The sequence below is a fragment of the Nerophis ophidion genome, linkage group LG23 (genome assembly GCF_033978795.1).
Source record: "Nerophis ophidion isolate RoL-2023_Sa linkage group LG23, RoL_Noph_v1.0, whole genome shotgun sequence".
NCBI classification, from domain to species: domain Eukaryota; kingdom Metazoa; phylum Chordata; class Actinopteri; order Syngnathiformes; family Syngnathidae; genus Nerophis; species Nerophis ophidion.
Genome location: NC_084633.1, coordinates 18,177,951 through 18,196,291, shown reverse-complemented (window position 1 = coordinate 18,196,291; position 18,341 = coordinate 18,177,951). Strand labels below are relative to the sequence as shown.

The 18,341-nt window shown below is 42.7% G+C and overlaps 2 protein-coding genes across 2 annotated transcripts in view; one reads left to right on the top strand and one right to left on the bottom strand.

Annotated features, from left to right (window-relative positions):
• Positions 1–17,215, bottom strand: part of zgc:161969 (uncharacterized protein LOC569044 homolog) — a 151,570-nt gene extending 134,355 nt beyond the window's left edge. Inside the window, exon 1 of the mRNA XM_061885084.1 lies at positions 17,198–17,215. The gene's annotated coding sequence lies outside the window, so the exon portion shown is untranslated. The remainder of the gene's footprint in view (positions 1–17,197) is intronic.
• cacng1b (calcium channel, voltage-dependent, gamma subunit 1b) overlaps positions 17,136–18,341 on the top strand; it is a 39,452-nt gene continuing 38,246 nt past the window's right edge. The window contains exon 1 of the mRNA XM_061885088.1: positions 17,136–17,446. Within this exon, the coding sequence (XP_061741072.1) occupies positions 17,206–17,446 (241 nt within the window). The 5' untranslated portion in view covers positions 17,136–17,205. The remainder of the gene's footprint in view (positions 17,447–18,341) is intronic.

Sequence of the window (18,341 nt, the reverse complement as noted above, 5' to 3'; positions counted from 1 at the left end):
AATCATTTGTCTTTGTTAGAAATATAGCTTGGTCCAATTTGTTATATATTCTAACAAAGTGCATATTGGATTTTCACCTATTTAAAACATGTCATCAAAATTCTAAAATTTATCTTAATCAGTAAAAAATATTTTTTTAATTTTTTCAAAAAGATTCGAATTAGCTAGTTTTTCTCTTTCTTTTTTTTCGGTTGAATTTTGAATTTTAAAGAGTCGAAATTAAAGATAAACTATGTTTCAAAATTTAATTTTCATTGTTTCCGTGTATTCTCCTCTTTTAAACCGTTCAATTCAGTGTTTTTTACATCATTTATTTTATTTTTTTACTAGCAAGCTGGTCTCGCTTTGCTCGACATTTTTAATTCTAAGAGAGACAAAACTCAAATAGAATTAGAAAATCCAAGAAAATATTTTAAAGACTCGGTCTTCACTTGTTTAAATAAATTCATTTTTTTTTTTACTTTGCTTCTTATAACTTTCAGAAAGACAATTTTAGAGACAAAACACAACTTTAAAAATGATTTTAAGATTTTTAAACACATATACCTTTTTACCTTTTAAATTCCTTCCTCTTCTTTCCTGACAATTTAAATCAAAGTTGAAGTATCTTTTTTTTATTGTAAAGAATAATAAATACTTTTTAATTTGTGTATTTTAGCTTGTTTTTTCGACGAAGAATATTTGTGAAATATTTCTTTAAACTTACTATGATTAAAATTCAAAAAAACTATTCTGGTAAATCTTGAAAATATGTAGAATGAAATGTAAATCTTATTTCAAAGTCTTTTGAATTTCTTTTAAAATTTTTGTTCTGGAAAATCTAGAATACATAATGATTTGTCGTTGTTAGAAATATAGCTTGGTCCAATTTGTTATATATTCTAACAAAGTGCAGATTGGATGTTTACCTATTTAAAACATGTCATCAAAATTCTAAAATGTATCTTAATCAGAAAAAAATATTTTTTACATTTTTTCAAAAAGATTCGAATTAGTTAGTTTTTATCTTTCTTTTTTTCGGTTGAATTTTGAATTTTAAAGAGTCGAAATTAAAGATAAACTATGTTTCAAAATTTAATTTTCATTGTTTCCGTGTATTCTCCTCTTTTAAACCGTTCAATTCAGTGTTTTTTTCATCATTTATTTTATTTATTTACTAGCAAGCTGGTCTCGCTTTGCTCGACATTTTTAATTCTAAGAGAGACAAAACTCAAATAGAATTAGAAAATCCAAGAAAATATTTTAAAGACTTGGTCTTCACTTGTTTAGATAAATTCATTTATTTTTTTTACTTTGATTAAAATTCAAAAAAACTATTCTGGTAAATCTGGAAAATCTGTAGAATGAAATGTAAATCTTATTTCAAAGTCTAAATAAATAAAATATCATTTATTCTCTACAAAACACCTTCCGTATAAGGAAAAAAAATGTACGACGAAATGACAGACAGAAATACCCATTTTTTTTATATATATATAAAGATTTATTTATTAAAGGCAAATGGAGCAAATTGGCTATTTCTGGCAATTTATTTAAGTGTGTATCAAACTGGTAGCACTTGGCATTAATCAGTACCCAAGAAGTAGCTCTTGCTTTCAAAAAGGTTGCTGACCCCTGCTATATATGGCAAGATGGCGGCGCCCGGACGGGCTGCGACACTGCGGTGCTCTTGCTAAAGATGGAACATTTGGCGGAAATGCCGGACAGTTCTGCATACTTCATGGCTGGCTCGCATCGTGGTCACTCCGTGATCACGTACGACCGCCAGACACTTCTGGATATGGACATGTTGGGCCGTTTTGGACTGATAGACGCGGGCGTGCTAAACATGCTAACTAGCATGGGAATACATCGGCGGCTACATCCAGCGGCCTGTGAAGCAGCGGAGTCTAGTAGCAGCGGGGGCCGTCTACGGAGCAGACGCCAGCGGTGTGATCGGAAACGCGGATGTCGAGCGGGGCTAAAAACAAAGCAGAAGGCTAATCCCCACAGAACACCACTTTCCTCCATCCTGAAGACGGATTTAAATAAAGGATGCGAGACTACTGGTCTGGGTAAGGAGTCAGTTAAATTAGAACAAGTTTTTTCTGCTTTGAGTGTTTCAGAGTTGGACATGTGTTTTACTGAGGTGGCTAACTATGATGCGTGCAGTTTATCAAAGCAACAAACAAACAATCGGAAAATCCCCGTTACTGAGGTGGCTAACTATGATGCGTGCAGTTTATCAAAGCAACAATCAAACAATCGGAACATTCCCGTCGTATCAATTCCTAGATATGGTCGTAATTATACTGAATGCACTGGGCATAATAAACACAACATTATTAATATTGCTACTACGGATAATTTAATCAAAAATTCCCTAAAACAGCCCACTACCTATAATGTAGGTTTTTTAAACATAAGATCATTGTCTCCCAAAACGTTGTTAGTTAATGATATTATCAGAGACAACAATCTTAACGTCATCGGTCTCAGTGAAACCTGACTTAAACCAAACGACTTTTTTGCGCTAAATGAGGCATGTCCTCCTAACTTTACACATGCGCATATTGCCCGTCCGCTTAAAAGGGGTGGGGGGGTCGCACTAATATACAACGAAAACTTTAACCTTAGTCCTAACATAAATAATAAATATAAATCGTTTGAGGTGCTTACTATGAGGTCTGTCACACCGCTGCCTCTACACCTGGCTGTTATCTACCGCCCCCCAGGGCCCTGTTCGGACTTTATCAATGAATTTTCAGAGTTCGTTGCTGATCTAGTGACACACGCCGATAATATAATCATAATGGGGGACTTTAATATCCATATGAATACCCCATCGGACCCACCGTGCGTAGCGCTCCAGACTATAATTGATAGCTGTGGTCTCACACAAATAATAAATGAACCCACGCATCGCAACGGTAATACGATAGACCTAGTGCTTGTCAGGGGTATCACCGCTTCCAAAGTTACGATACTCCCGTATACTAAAGTATTGTCCGATCATTACCTTGTAAAATTCGAGGTTCAGACGCATGTTCGTCAAACTAATAATAATAATAACTGCTATAGCAGCCGCAACATTAATACAGCCACAACGACAACTCTTGCTGACCTACTGCCCTCGGTAATGGCACCATTCCCAAAGTATGTGGGCTCTATTGATAACCTCACTAACAACTTTAACGACACCCTGCGCGAAACCATTGATAACATAGCACCGCTAAAGTTAAAAAAGGCTCCAAAAAAGCGCACCCCGTGGTTTACAGAAGAAACTAGAGCTCAGAAATTATTATGCAGAAAGCTGGAACGCAAATGGCGCACGACTAAACTTGAGGTGGACCATCAAGCATTTAGTGATGGTTTAATAACTTATAAACGCATGCTTACCTTAGCTAAAGCTAATTATTACTCAAATCTCATCCACCGTAATAAAACCGATCCTAAATTTTTGTTTAGTACGGTAGCATCGCTAACCCAACAAGGGACTCCTTCCAGTAGCTTAACCCACTCAGCTGATGACTTTATGCAATTCTTTAGTAAGAAAATTGAAGTCATTAGAAAGGAGATTAAAGACAATGCGTCCCAGCTACAACGGGGTTCTATTAACACTGACACGATGGTATATACGGCGGATACTGCCCTCCAAAATAGTTTCTCTCGTTTTGAGGAAATAACATTAGAGGAATTGTTACGTGTAAATGGAATAAAACAAACAACATGTTTACTTGACCCTCTTCCTGGGAAACTGATCAAGGAGCTCTTTGTATTATTAGGTCCATCAGTGCTAAATATTATAAACTTATCACTTTCCTCGGGCACTGTTCCCCTAGCATTCAAAAAAGCGGTTATTCATCCTCTTCTTAAAAGACCTAACCTCGATCCTGACCTCATGGTAAACTACCGACCGGTGTCTCACCTTCCCTTTATTTCAAAAATCCTCGAAAAAATTGTTGCGGAGCAGTTAAATGAACACTTAGCGTCTAACAATCTATGTGAAACCTTTCAATCCGGTTTCAGGGCAAATCACTCCACGGAGACAGCCCTCGCAAAAATGACTAATGATCTATTGCTAACGATGGATTCTGATGCGTCATCTATGTTGCTGCTCCTCGATCTTAGCGCTGCTTTCGATACCGTCGATCATAATATTTTATTAGAACGTATCAAAACACGAATTGGTATGTCAGACTTAGCCCTGTCTTGGTTTAACTCTTATCTTACTGATAGGATGCAGTGTGTCTCCCATAACAATGTGACCTCGGACTACGTTAAGGTAACGTGTGGAGTTCCCCAGGGTTCGGTCCTTGGCCCTGCACTCTTCAGCATCTACATGCTGCCGCTAGGTGACATCATACGCAAATACGGTGTTAGCTTTCACTGTTATGCTGATGACACCCAACTCTACATGCCCCTAAAGCTGACCAACACGCCGGATTGTAGTCAGCTGGAGGCGTGTCTTAATGAAATTAAACAATGGATGTCCGCTAACTTTTTGCAACTCAACGCCAAAAAAACGGAAATGCTGATTATCGGTCCTGCTAGACACCGAACTCTATTTAATAATACAACTCTAACATTTGACAACCAAACAATTAAACAAGGCGACACGGTAAAGAATCTGGGTATTATCTTCGACCCAACTCTCTCCTTTGAGGCACACATTAAAAGCGTTACTAAAACGGCCTTCTTTCATCTCCGTAATATCGCAAAAATTCGCTCCATTCTGTCCACTAAAGACGCTGAGATCATTATCCATGCGTTTGTTACGTCTCGCCTCGACTACTGTAACGTATTATTTTCGGGTCTCCCCATGTCTAGCATTAAAAGATTACAGTTGGTACAAAATGCGGCTGCTAGACTTTTGACAAGAACAAGAAAGTTTGATCACATTACGCCTGTACTGTATATACCTTTATATACATATATTCATACATATATACCTGTACTGGCTCACCTGCACTGGCTTCCTGTGCACTTAAGATGTGACTTTAAGGTTTTACTACTTACGTATAAAATACTACACGGTCTAGCTCCATCCTATCTTGCCGATTGTATTGTACCATATGTCCCGGCAAGAAATCTGCGTTCAAAGGACTCCGGCTTGTTAGTGATTCCCAAAGCCCAAAAAAAGTCTGCGGGCTATAGAGCGTTTTCCGTTCGGGCTCCAGTACTCTGGAATGCCCTCCCGGTAACAGTTCGAGATGCCACCTCAGTAGAAGCATTTAAGTCTCACCTTAAAACTCATTTGTATACTGTAGCCTTTAAATAGACTCCCTTTTTAGACCAGTTGATCTGCTGTTTCTTTTCTTTTTCTTCTATGTCCCACTCTCCCTTGTGGAGGGGGTCCGGTCCGATCCTGTGGCCATGTACTGCTTGCCTGTGTATCGGCTGGGGACATCTCTGCGCTGCTGATCCGCCTCCGCTTGGGATGGTTTCCTGCTGGCTCCGCTGTGAACGGGACTCTTGCTGCTGAGTTGGACCCGCTTTGGACTGGACTCTCGCGACTGTGTTGGATCCATTGTGGATTGAACTTTCACAGTATCATGTTAGACCCGCTCGACATCCATTGCTTTCCTCCTCTCCAAGGTTCTCATAGTCATCATTGTCACCGATGTCCCACTGGGTGTGAGTTTTCCTTGCCCTTATGTGGGCCTACCGAGGATGTCGTGGTGGTTTGTGCAGCCCTTTGAGACACTAGTGATTTAGGGCTATATAAGTAAACATTGATTGATTGATTGATATATGAAAAAAGATGTAAAATAGACCATCATAGGTAGTGCGCCTTATAGTCCGCAAAATACGGTCCATTTATCGTGTACCTCTTTGCAAAACATTCGCCTTCTGATGTTGTTTTTTGCAGCTCTCTTGCAGGTACCTCAATTGCATCAATTGTAGCTTCTTAAACGACTTAATCCTCTGCCTTTTGCTTCCCTTTTGAGAGTTCACAGCCCAGTTGTGTTATCAGGCTTGAAAATGGGCCAGACGTTAGACTAAAGTGGGGCGCGGCGGATTAAAAAAGCACGTCCAAAAAAAAAAAAAAAAAAGGGATGATTGTTCCCGTGAGACGGTTATTTCTTTTTAAAAGTGCTTCTCTACGATTGTTGTGTTGGACAGCAGGATTGTCGCTGGTCCGAGGGAAAACATGCAAAGTCCTGCTCAAAAGTTTAAGTACACTTGTAAAGAACATAATGTTGAGTTTCCAATCATTTCTACATTTCTTTTTTGTGATGGAGTGATTGGAGCACATACTTGAAGGGATGATGTTTGATGAGAAATTATCGAGTTCGAGCCTATTATCGAATCCTTTTATCGAACCGATTCCTTATCGATTATCGAGATGCTACCTCAGTAGAAGCATTTAAGTCTCACCTTAGAACTCATCTGTATACTCTAGCCTTTAAATAGACCTCCTTTTTAGACCAGTTGATCTGCCGCTTCTTTTCTTTCTCCTATGTCCCCCCCTCCCTTGTGGAGGGGGTCCGGTCCGATGACCATGGATGAAGTACTGGCTGTCCAGAGTCGAGACCCAGGATGGACCGCTCGCCTGTATCGGTTGGGGACATCTCTACGCTGCTGATCCGCTTGAGATGGTTTCCTGTGGACGGGACTCTCGCTGCTGTCTTGGAGCCACTATGGATTGAACTTTCACAGTATCATGTAAGACCCGCTCGACATCCATTGCTTTCGGTCCCCTAGAGGGGGGGGGGGGGGGGGGGTTGCCCACATCTGAGGTCCTCTCCAAGGTTTCTCATAGTCAGCATTGTCACTGGCGTCCCACTGGATGTGAATTCTCCCTGCCCACTGGGTGTGAGTTTTCCTTGCCCTTTTGTGGGTTCTTCCGAGGATGTTGTAGTCGTAATGATTTGTGCAGTCCTTTGAGACATTTGTGATTTGGGGCTATATAAATAAACATTGATTGATTGATTGATCGAGTCCAGATAGATTATCGAGATGCTACCTCAGTAGAAGCATTTAAGTCTCACCTTAAAACTCATCTGTATACTCTAGCCTTTAAATAAACCTCCTTTTTAGACCAGTTGATCTGCCGCTTCTTTTCTTTCTCCTATGTCCCCCCTCTCCCTTGTGGAGGGGGTCCGGTCCGATGACCATGGATGAAGTACTGGCTGTCCAGAGTCGAGACCCAGGATGGACCGCTCGTCGGGACCCAGGATGGACCGCTCGCCTGTATCGGTTGGGGACATCTCTACGCTGCTGATCCGCTTGAGATGGTTTCCTGTGGACGGGACTCTCGCTGCTGTCTTGGAGCCACTATGGATTGAACTTTCACAGTATCATGTTAGACCCGCTCGACATCCATTGCTTTCGGTCCCCTAGAGGGGGGGAGGGGGGGGGGGGGGGTTGCCCACATCTGAGGTCCTCTCCAAGGTTTCTCATAGTCAGCATTGTCACTGGCGTCCCACTGGGTGTGATTTTTCCTTGCCCTTTTGTGGGTTCTTCCGAGGATGTTGTAGTCGTAATGATTTGTGCAGTCCTTTGAGACATTTGTGATTTGGGGCTATATAAATAAACATTGATTGATTGATTGATCGAGTCCAGATGGATTATCGAGATGCTACCTCAGTAGAAGCATTTAAGTCTCACCTTAAAACTCATCTGTATACTCTAGCCTTTAAATAGACCTCCTTTTTAGACCAGTTGATCTGCCGCTTCTTTTCTTTCTCCTATGTCCCCCCCTCCCTTGTGGAGGGGGTCCGGTCCGATGACCATGGATGAAGTACTGGCTGTCCAGAGTCGAGACCCAGGATGGACCGCTCGTCGGGACCCAGGATGGACCGCTCGCCTGTATCGGTTGGGGACATCTCTACGCTGCTGATCCGCTTGAGATGGTTTCCTGTGGACGGGACTCTCGCTGCTATGTTGGAGCCACTATGGATTGAACTTTCACAGTATCATGTTGGACCCGCTCGACATCCATTGCTTTCGGTCCCCTAGAGGGGGGGGGGGGGGGTTGCCCACATCTGAGGTCCTCTCCAAGGTTTCTCATAGTCAGCATTGTCACTGGCGTCCCACTGGATGTGAATTCTCCCTGCCCACTGGGTGTGAGTTTTCCTTGCCCTTTTGTGGGTTCTTCGAGGATGTTGTAGTCGTAATGATTTGTGCAGTCCTTTGAGACATTTGTGATTTGGGGCTATATAAATAAACATTGATTGATTGATTGATCGAGTCCAGATAGGTTGTTGTACATCGGAAAAAAAAACAAACAATATTTGGTTTAACAAAAGCTCACTTTTATTATATAAGAAAAAAATAAAATCTAATAAAAATTGACTGTTACCCCCCTTCAAAAAAATTTAAAAAAATAAATAAATATTGACTGTTGTTACCCAAAGTATATTAAGTGGGATTTTTCAGAAAAACAAATACCACAAAAACAACCTGTCTCGTGATCACTATAGGTGTATAAATAATAATATAGTGTGAACTAAAATCAGTCCCTTGGGCACAAAACTGGAAATAAAACAACTCTCTGAAAAGTGCACTTCTGCTACTATTTGACAAAACTGTTTGATTGATTGATTGATACTTTTATGAGTAGATTTGTTGCGATCCGCTTTTTGGATCCTCCTGATATTATTGTTTATTGTTCCATTTTTATTTTCACTCTCCATCTGATCCTACTATTTCCTGTTTAAGTCGGTCACCATGGTTACAAGTTACGCCTGCACTCTATATCGTATGTATATTCTCCATAAAGCTTTTCACGCGAGCCATTCATTGTTCATTCCAGTTCTCATGCCGAAGTTTTTGTTTTACTGTTTTATGTGCCTACGTGCCAGTTTAGTTCTCATGGTTGTATATCCTAGCTTTTATGCTAGCGTCCTTTGTTTGTTTTATTCTACTAGCTCTATCCATCCATCCATCCATCATCTTCCGCTTATCCGAGGTCGGGTCGCGGGGGCAGCAGCCTAAGCAGGGAAGCCCAGACTTCCCTCTCCCCAGCCACTTCGTCTAGCTCTTCCCGGGGGATCCCGAGGCGTTCCCAGGCCAGCCGGGAGACATAGTCTTCCCAACGTGTCCTGGGTCTTCCCCGTGGCCTCCTACCAGCTGGACGTGCCCTAAACACCTCCCTAGGGAGGCGTTCGGGTGGCATCCTGACCAGATGCCCGAACCACCTCATCTGGCTCCTCTCGATGTGGAGGAGCAGCGGCTTTACTTTGAGTTCCTCCCGGATGGCAGAGCTTCTCACCCTATCTCTAAGGGAGAGACCTGGAAACTCATTTGGGCCGCTTGTACCCGTGATCTTATCCTTTCGGTCATGACCCAAAGCTCATGACCATAGGTGAGGATGGGAACGTAGATCGACCGGTAAATTGAGAGCTTTGCCTTCCGGCTCAGCTCCTTCTTCACCACAACGGATCGGTACAACGTCCGCATTACTGAAGACGCCGCACCGATCCGCCTGTCGATCTCACGATCCACTCTTCCCTCACTCGTGAACAAGACTCCTAGGTACTTGAACTCCTCCACTTGGGGCAGAGTCTCCTCCCCAACCCGAAGATGGCACTCCACCCTTTACCGGGCGAGAACCATGGACTCGGACTTGGAGGTGCTGATTCTCATTCCGGTCGCTTAACACTCGGCTGCGAACCGATCCAGTGAGAGCTGAAGATCCCGGTCAGATGAAGCCATCAGGACCACATCATCTGCAAAAAGCAGAGACCTAATCCTGCGGTCACCAAACCGGAACCCCTCAACGCCTTGACTGCGCCTAGAAATTCTGTCCATAAAAGTTATGAACAGAATCGGTGACAAAGGACAGCCTTGGCGGAGTCCAACCCTCACTGGAAATGTGTTCGACTTACTGCCGGCAATGCGGACCAAGGTCTGGCACTGATCACACAGGGAGCGGACCGCCACAATAAGACAGTCCGATACCCCATACTCTCTGAGCACTCCCCACAGGACTTCCCGAGGGACACGGTCCAATGCCTTCTCCAAGTCCACAAAGCACATGTAGACTGGTTGGGCAAACTCCCATGCACCCTCAAGAACCCTGCCCAGAGTATAGAGCTGGTCCACAGTTCCACGACCAGGACGAAAACCGGCCTCGTCTGCATTATTTATAATTAGACTGACAACACATATACGGTCTGATTTTGCTTCGTTTACAAGGAAAGAAAGACAAAAGTTAAAAAAGGGGGATATGTTGTGAAGTGAATTTTGTGAAGTGAATTATATTTGTATAGCGCTTTTCTCTAGTGACTCAAAGCGCTTTACATAGTGAAACCCAATATCTAAGTTACATTTAAACCAGTGTGGGTGGCACTGGGAACAGGTGGGTAAAGTGTCTTGCCCAAGGACACAACGGCAGTGACTAGGATGGCGGAAGCGGGAATCGAACCTGCAACCCTCAAGTTGCTGGCACGGCCACTCTACCAATCGAGCTATACCGTATAAATATACAACATTGCATTGTTGTATATTTATGTATGTGCTGCGGTTGCTTTAAAGGGGAACATTATCACCAAACCTATGCAAGCGTCAATATATACCTTGATGTTGCAGAAAAAAGACCATGTATTTTTTTAACCGATTTCCGAACTCTAAATGGGTGAATTTGGGCAAATTAAACGCCTTTCTGTTTATCGGTCTTTTAGCTCTGACGTCACCGAGGTAACACACCCGCCATATTCATTTTGACATTACAAACACCGGGTCTCAGCTCTGTTATTTTCCGTTTTTTCGACTATTTTTTGGAACCTTGGAGACATCATGCCTCGTCGGTGTGTTGTCGGAGGGTGTAACAACACTAACAGGGAGGGATTCAAGTTGCACCACTGGCCCGAAGATGCCAAAGTGTCTGCCGCCAGACCCCCATTGAATGTACCAGAGTGTCTTCATATTTGACCGGCGATGCTAAGACAGACATGACACAGAGATGTATGGATGAAGTGAAGTGAAGTGAATTATATTTATATAGCGCTTTTCTCTAGTGACTCAAAGCGCTTTACATTGTGAAACCCAATATCTAATTTTTACATTTAAACCAGTGTGGGTGGCACTGGGAGCAGGTGGGTAAAGTGTCTTGCCCAAGGACACAACGGCAGTGACTAGGATGGCAGAAGCGGGAATCGAACCTGCAACCCTCAAGTTGCTGGCATGGCCACTCTACCAACCGAGCTATACCGCCCTGATGCATTTGCAACGATTAAGTCATCGAAATCACAAAGGTGAGTTTTGTTGATGTTGTTGACTTATGTGCTAATCAGACATATTTGGTCGCGGCATGACTGCCAGCTAATCGATGCTAACATGCTACGCTAATCGATGCTAACATGCTATTTACGCTAGCTGTATGGACATTTGAAACTAGATACCCACATTTAATGCGAAACAAACACTTACCAATCGACGGATTTAAGTTGCTCCAGTGTCACAAGATGCGAAAGTCCTGATCGTTTGGTCCGCACATTTTACCGCCGATGCTAATAAGGCAGCCATGCTATGGGCCACTTCATTAGGTACACCCACGCTATGGCCGAATAGCGTCAGTAGCTTCAATTTCTTCTTCAATTTCATTTTCGCTATCTGCCTCCATACTCCGACCATCTGTTTCAATACATGCGTAATCTGTTGAATCGCTTAAGCCGCTGAAATCCGAGTCTGAATCCGAGCTAATGTCGCTATATGTTGCTGTGGTAACCGCCATGTTGTTTGTATTGGCAGCACTGTATGACGTCACAGGGAAATGGTTTCGAAGACAGCGAAAATAAGGCACTTTAAAGCTTTGTTTCGGGATATTACGGAACTGGTAAAATTTTGAAAAAAAATTCAAAAAATACAACAAGCCACTGGGAACTGATTTTTATTGTTTTTAACCCTTTTGAAATTGTGATAATGTTCCCCTTTAAGAACTTTGCGACAGCTGCCATAAAGGAGGTGCGTTGCTAGCCTGGTTGCTATGTTTCCGGTTGGTCGTAAAAGTGTTGGTCATGTGTTTGTACCCTGCTCAAATCTCTCAGTAAACTCATTCATTGGATTATGTCTTTTGTTTTGAACTTTATTACACCTTGGAGCGCTTTTTCCCGTCCGTTGTTTTCCTGCTTTCGCTATCTGCGCCTAACGACTGAGCTACGTGACGTCGTTTCTTTTGATGTCTCACGGAGCGTTTCTGGTCGGGACGGATTCGAATAAAGAACCAACTCTTTTTCTTTACTATAGTGGTCTCGATGACGGGTGCCGGTTATCAAAAAGGGGTTCGCCTACATACTTGTCGGTCACAAAAAACATTCGTGAAGTTTGGTTCTTTTATGAATTTATTATGGGTCTACTGAAAATGTTGGGTCAAAAGTATACATACAGCAATGTTACTATTTGGCAAGTTTCCCTGCAATAAGGCGCTTTTAGTAGCCATCCACAAGCTTCTGCTTGAATATTTGACCACTCCTCTTGACAAAATTGGTGCAGTTCAGCTAAATGTGTTAGTTGTCTGACATGGACTTGTTTCTTCAGCATTGTCCACACATGATGATAACGCCCACATTTTCAAATGGAGGAGAAAAAAAGTTGTCCTTTCTGTACAATACCACATGAAAGTGGTTGGTTTTGGGCATCTAATTCATCCAGCTTCCATACACTTTACAAGAAAAACATTGGCGGCAAATTCCGTAGCTTGCTTGATTGACATTCACGGCACCCGAGGGTCTTGTGAGATGACGCTGGCTGCTGCCAGTTCATTATTATGAAAAAATGACAGAGAGGAAGGCGAGAAACACTTTTTATTTCAACAGACTTTCAGGCCGTCCCTTCCGTCAAAACTCTAAAGGCCGACTGCACATTTCCTATCTTCACAATAAAAGCCCTGCTTCATGCTGCCTGCGCTAACACAATAAGAGTCTCGGAAAAAGATGTGCACGCCAGCTTTCTGAGGGATCGCTTGTGCACGCCAGTTTTATGAAAGCCATTCTAAAACCTTAAATCTAGCCTGATTTAGCCATTCTTTTACCACTTGTGACGTGTGTTTGGCGTCATTACCCAACTGCACCCAAGAACCAACGTCCTTTCTGAAGAATTTGGAGGTAATCTTACTTTTTCATGGTCCCATTTACTCTCTGTAAAGCACCAGTTCCATTGGCAGCCAAACAGGCCCAGACCATAATACTACCACCACCATGCTTGACGGTAGGTGTGGTGTTCCTGGGATTAAAGGCCTCACATTTTGTCCTCCAAACATATTGCTGGGTATTGTGGCCAAACAGCTCCATTTTTGTTTCATCTGACATCATATGGATAAAGATAAGACCTTCTGGAAAAAAGTTATGTGGTCAGATTAAACAAAAATTCAAAAACGTGCCACCCCTTGTCACGCATTCCCAAAGGATCCCGAACCAATAGGCAAAAAAAAACAATCTTCATGAATGTTCTTCGTGACCAACAAGTATGTGCTCCAATCACTCTATCACAAAAAAAATAAGAGTTGTAGAAATGATTGGAAACTCAAGACAGCCATGACATTATGTTCTAGACAAGTGTATGTAAACTTTTGACCGCAACTGCATCTAGTGCAGTGGTCCTTAAAGGGGAACATTATCACAATTTCAAAAGGGTTAAAAACAATAAAAATCAGATCCCAGTGGTTTGTTGTATTTTTTGAATTTCTTTTCAAAATTTTACCGGTCCCGGAATATCCCTAAATAAAGCTTTAAAGTGCCTTATTTTCGCTATCTTCGAAACCACTATCCATTTCCCTGTGACGTCACACAGTGCTGCCAATACAAACAACATGGCGGTTACCACAGCAAGATATAGTGACATTAGCTCGGATTCAGACTCGGATTTCAGCGACTTAAGCGATTCAACAGATTACGCATGTATTGAAACAGATGGTTGGAGTATGAAAATAGTGAAGAAGAAACTGAAGCTACTGAGCAAATAGCTATTGACGCTATTCATAGCCATAGCATGGCCGAATAGCTGCGTTAGCATCGCCGGTAAAATGTGCGGACCAAACGATCAGGACTTTCGCATTTTGTGATGATGGAGCAACTTAAATCCGTCGATTGGTAAGTGTTTGTTTCGCATTAAATGTGGGTGGAAGGAAACGTAATATAGTTACAAATGCATCTGCAGGTTATCCATACATCTCTGTGCCATGTCTGCTTCAGCTCCGCAAGTAAATAGCATGTTAGCATCGATTAGCATAGCATGTTAGCATCGATTAGCTGGCAGTCACGCCGCGACCAAATATGTCTGATTAGCACATAAGTCAACATCAACAAAACTCACCTTTGTGATTTCGTTGACTTTATCATTGCAAATGCATCTGCAGGTTATCCATACATCTCTGTGCCATGTCTGTCATCGCCGGTAAATAGCTTGTTAGCATCTATTAGCTGGCAGTCACGCCGCAACCAAATATGTCTGATTAGCACATAAGTCAACAACAAAACTCACCTTTGGGATTTCGTATCGTTGCAAATGCATCTACAGGTTATCCATATATCTCTGTGTCATGTCTGTCATCGCCGGTCAAATGTGAAGACACTACAGTACATTCAATGGGGGTCTGGCGAACCATTGATCTAGTGCAGGGGTGCCCACACTTTTTCTGCAGGCGAGCTACTTTTCAATTGACCAACTCGAGGGGATCTACCTCATTTATATATATCATTTATATTTATTTATTTATGAAAGAGACATTTTTGTAAACAAGTGAAATGTGTTTAATGATAATACAAGCATGTGTAACACATATAGATGTCTTTCTTTCACAAAGACAAGAATATAAGTTGGTGTATTACCTGATTCTGATGACTTGCATTGATTGGAATCAGACAGTAATGATGATAACGCCCACATTTTCAAATGGAGGAGAAAAAAAGTTGTCCTTTCTGTACAATACCACATGAAAGTGGTTGGTTTTTGGCATCTAATTCATCCAGCTTCCATACACTTTACAAGAAAAACATTGGCGGCAAATTCCGTAGCTTGCTTGATTGACATTCACGGCACCCGAGGGTCTTGTGAGATGACGCTGGCTGCTGCCAGTTCATTATTATGAAAAAATGACAGAGAGGAAGGCGAGAAACACTTTTTATTTCAACAGACTTTCGCGCCGTCCCTTCCGTCAAAACTCTAAAGGCCGACTGCACATTTCCTATCTTCACAATAAAAGCCCTGCTTCATGCTGCTTGCGCTAACACAATAAGAGTCTCGGAAAAAGATGTGCACGCCAGCTTTCTGAGGGATCACTTGTGCACGCCAGTTTTCTGAGACTCTGTATTTAGTTAGCGCAGGCAGCATGAAGCAGGGCTTTTATTGTGAAGATAGGAAATGTGCAGTCGGCCTTTAGAGTTTTGACGGAAGGTACGGCGCGAGAGTCTGTTGAAATAAAAAGTGTTTCTGGCCTTCCTCTCGGTCATATTTTCATAATAATGATCTTGCAGCAGCCAGCGTCATCTCACAAGACCCTCCGGTACCGTGAATGTCATTTAAGTGACGTCTTGGTGAAGATTGATGATCACGCATTTTTATGTCTGTTTTTTTTAAAAGCCTGGCTGGAGATCGACTGACACCCCCCCGCGGTCGACTGGTAGCTCGCGATCGACGTAATGGGCACCCCTGATCTAGTGCAATAAAAGTTGATTTTTAGAGATTAAAAACATGGCCTAAATGTGGATTACGGTTTTGCAGCCAATGGAACTGGTGCTTTACAGAGAGTAAACGGGACAATGAACAAGGATGATCACCTCCAAATTCTTCAGGACAACCTAAAATCAGCCCGGAGTGTCACGCGTTCGGCGCACTTGTTGCGCAGAGTTGCCACTTCGTGGATGCACACACTACCAGTCAGCAGGATTGCAGGTAAGAATATGTTTTAATATAATAAAACAAAAGAACACTGGTGCAAAAAGGAGAAAAACAAAGCGCGTGCCAATGCACGGAAAGCTAATGCTAAAAACGTAGCAGGAAACAGAAAACATTAAACGACGTGCCACACGCACGTGAAGCTAAGGCGGAACTTAGCACAAAATAATCGAGGGCAGAAGGATACAAAACGTGACGTGTTGCGAAAAGCAAGTAATGGACCGAGGACGAACTGAGGAATCAGGTGGGCTTAAATACACAAATAATAATCAACAACAGGTGTGACAGGAGCCCGTGAGGAGGAGCACAAAACGTTGCCATGGTGACTAAACAAACGGGGAAGTGCTCAAACACAAGGAATCGGCAGAGTCCAGAACTAAACATGAACAAAGACATATAAGCGGCAAAACAATAAACGATTCGCATACCGGATCGTGACACGGAGGTTGGGTCGGTGTTCCAACAGGACAATGACCCCAAACACATGTCAAAAGTGGTAAAGGAATGGCTAAATCAGGCTAAAATGAAGGTTAAAGAATGTCATTCCCAAAGTCCTGACTTAAACGTGTGGACAATGCTGAAGAAACAAGTCCATGTCAGGAAATCAACACATTTAGCTGAACTGCACCAATTTCGTCAAGAGAAGTGGTCAAAAATTCAAGAAGAAGCTTGTGGATGGCTACCAAAAGTGTCTTATTGCAGTGAAACTTGCCAAATATAAACATTGCTGTATGTATACTTTTGACCCAGCTCACATTTTCAGTAGACCCATAATAAAATCATAAAAAAACAAACTTCATGAATGTTTTTTGTGACCAACATGTGCTCCAATCACTCTATCACAAAAAAAAAATAACAGTTGTAGAAATGATTGGAAACTCCAAACAGCCATGACTTTATGTTCTAAACAAGTGTATAAAAGTTGTTTTTTTGAGAGATACATGATTAAAAAACACGGCCTAAAATGTGGATGACCTCCTCTCTTTGTCTGAAATGATGACTCCTGATTGGCCGAGGAAGTAGATCATCTCATAATAAAAGAAATAGTCCCCTGATGCGCGGCACCGGAGACAAAAACAGATTCAAGTGACAAAGAAAATGTTGTAGATCCAAGCCAGTGCATTTTGGGGGGGGGGGGGCACTAATAAGAGAGAGACATACAACCAAATAATGTGGTCTCATTATGGGAGTAAAAGTAGTAAACTCATCCCATTTGTGTCGTTTAGCCAAGGTCTTAACAGAACGAGTGAGGGAGAGGAAGAGTGTGCAGGTAGAAACTAGGGCACTGTCATCAGGTCCCCACTTTGTCTGATTTTTGTGTGTAAGGACCACCAGGCACAAGGCGGAGGACTGCGAAGGAGAGAAGAACTTCACTTACCGCGCAGCATGTTCGAGGAGCAGGCCACCAAGGTGAAGATCACGTCGCTGGTCCTGGTGGTGGGCATGTCGTCCATGGTGGCCGCCGTGGTCACCGACCACTGGGCGGTGCTGAGCCCCCGCGTGGAGAAGCTCAACGCCACCTGCGAGGCGGCCCACTTCGGCCTCTGGAGGCTCTGCAAAAAAAGCATCTTCATGGTGGAGGAGGACCCCCAGGGCAAAGGCTGCGGACCCATCAGCTTACCCGGAGGTATGATGGCGCCTCCTTCGAGGAACCGTTTTGTGTTGTTTTCAGTGGAGCTCGGATTGGACCCAAGACTTTAGGGAACCTGATGAGAAAAAAATCAATATTTTATTAAATGCCAAGCCAAGTTTCTGTAACTTAAAGTTATCATAAAAAAAATATTAGAATATATTAGTGTAATCCCGATACCAATATTTTATATTTTGATACTTTTCTAAAAAAAAAAAAAAAAGCAACCACAAAAATGGCATTATTGGCTTTATTCTAACAAAAAACCTTAGAGTACATTAAACATGTTTCTTATTGCAAGTTTGTCCTTAAATAAAATAGTGAACATACTTCAATCAATCAATCAATGTTTATTTATATAGCCCCAAATCACAAATGTCTCAAAGGACTGCACAAACCATTACGACTACAACATCCTTGGAAGAACCCACAAAAGGGCAAGGAAAACTCACACCCAGTGGGACGCCAGTGACGATGCTGACTATGAGAAACCTTGGAGAGGACCTCAGATGTGGGCAACCCCCCCCCCCCCCTCTAGGGGACCGAAAGCAATGGATGTCGAGCGGGTCTAACATGATACTGTGAAAGTTCAATCCATAGTGGCTCCAAGACAGCAGCGAGAGTCCCGTCCACAGGAAACCATCTCAAGCGGATCAGCAGCGTAGAGATGTCCCCAACCGATACAGGCGAGCGGTCCATCCTGGGTCCCGACGAGCGGTCCATCCTGGGTCTCGACTCTGGACAGCCAGTACTTCATCCATGGTCATCGGACCGGACCCCCTCCACAAGGGAGGGGGGGACATAGGAAAAAGAAAAGAAGCGACAGATCAACTGGTCTAAAAAGGAGGTCTATTTAAAGGCTAGAGTATACAGATGAGTTTTAAGGTGAGAC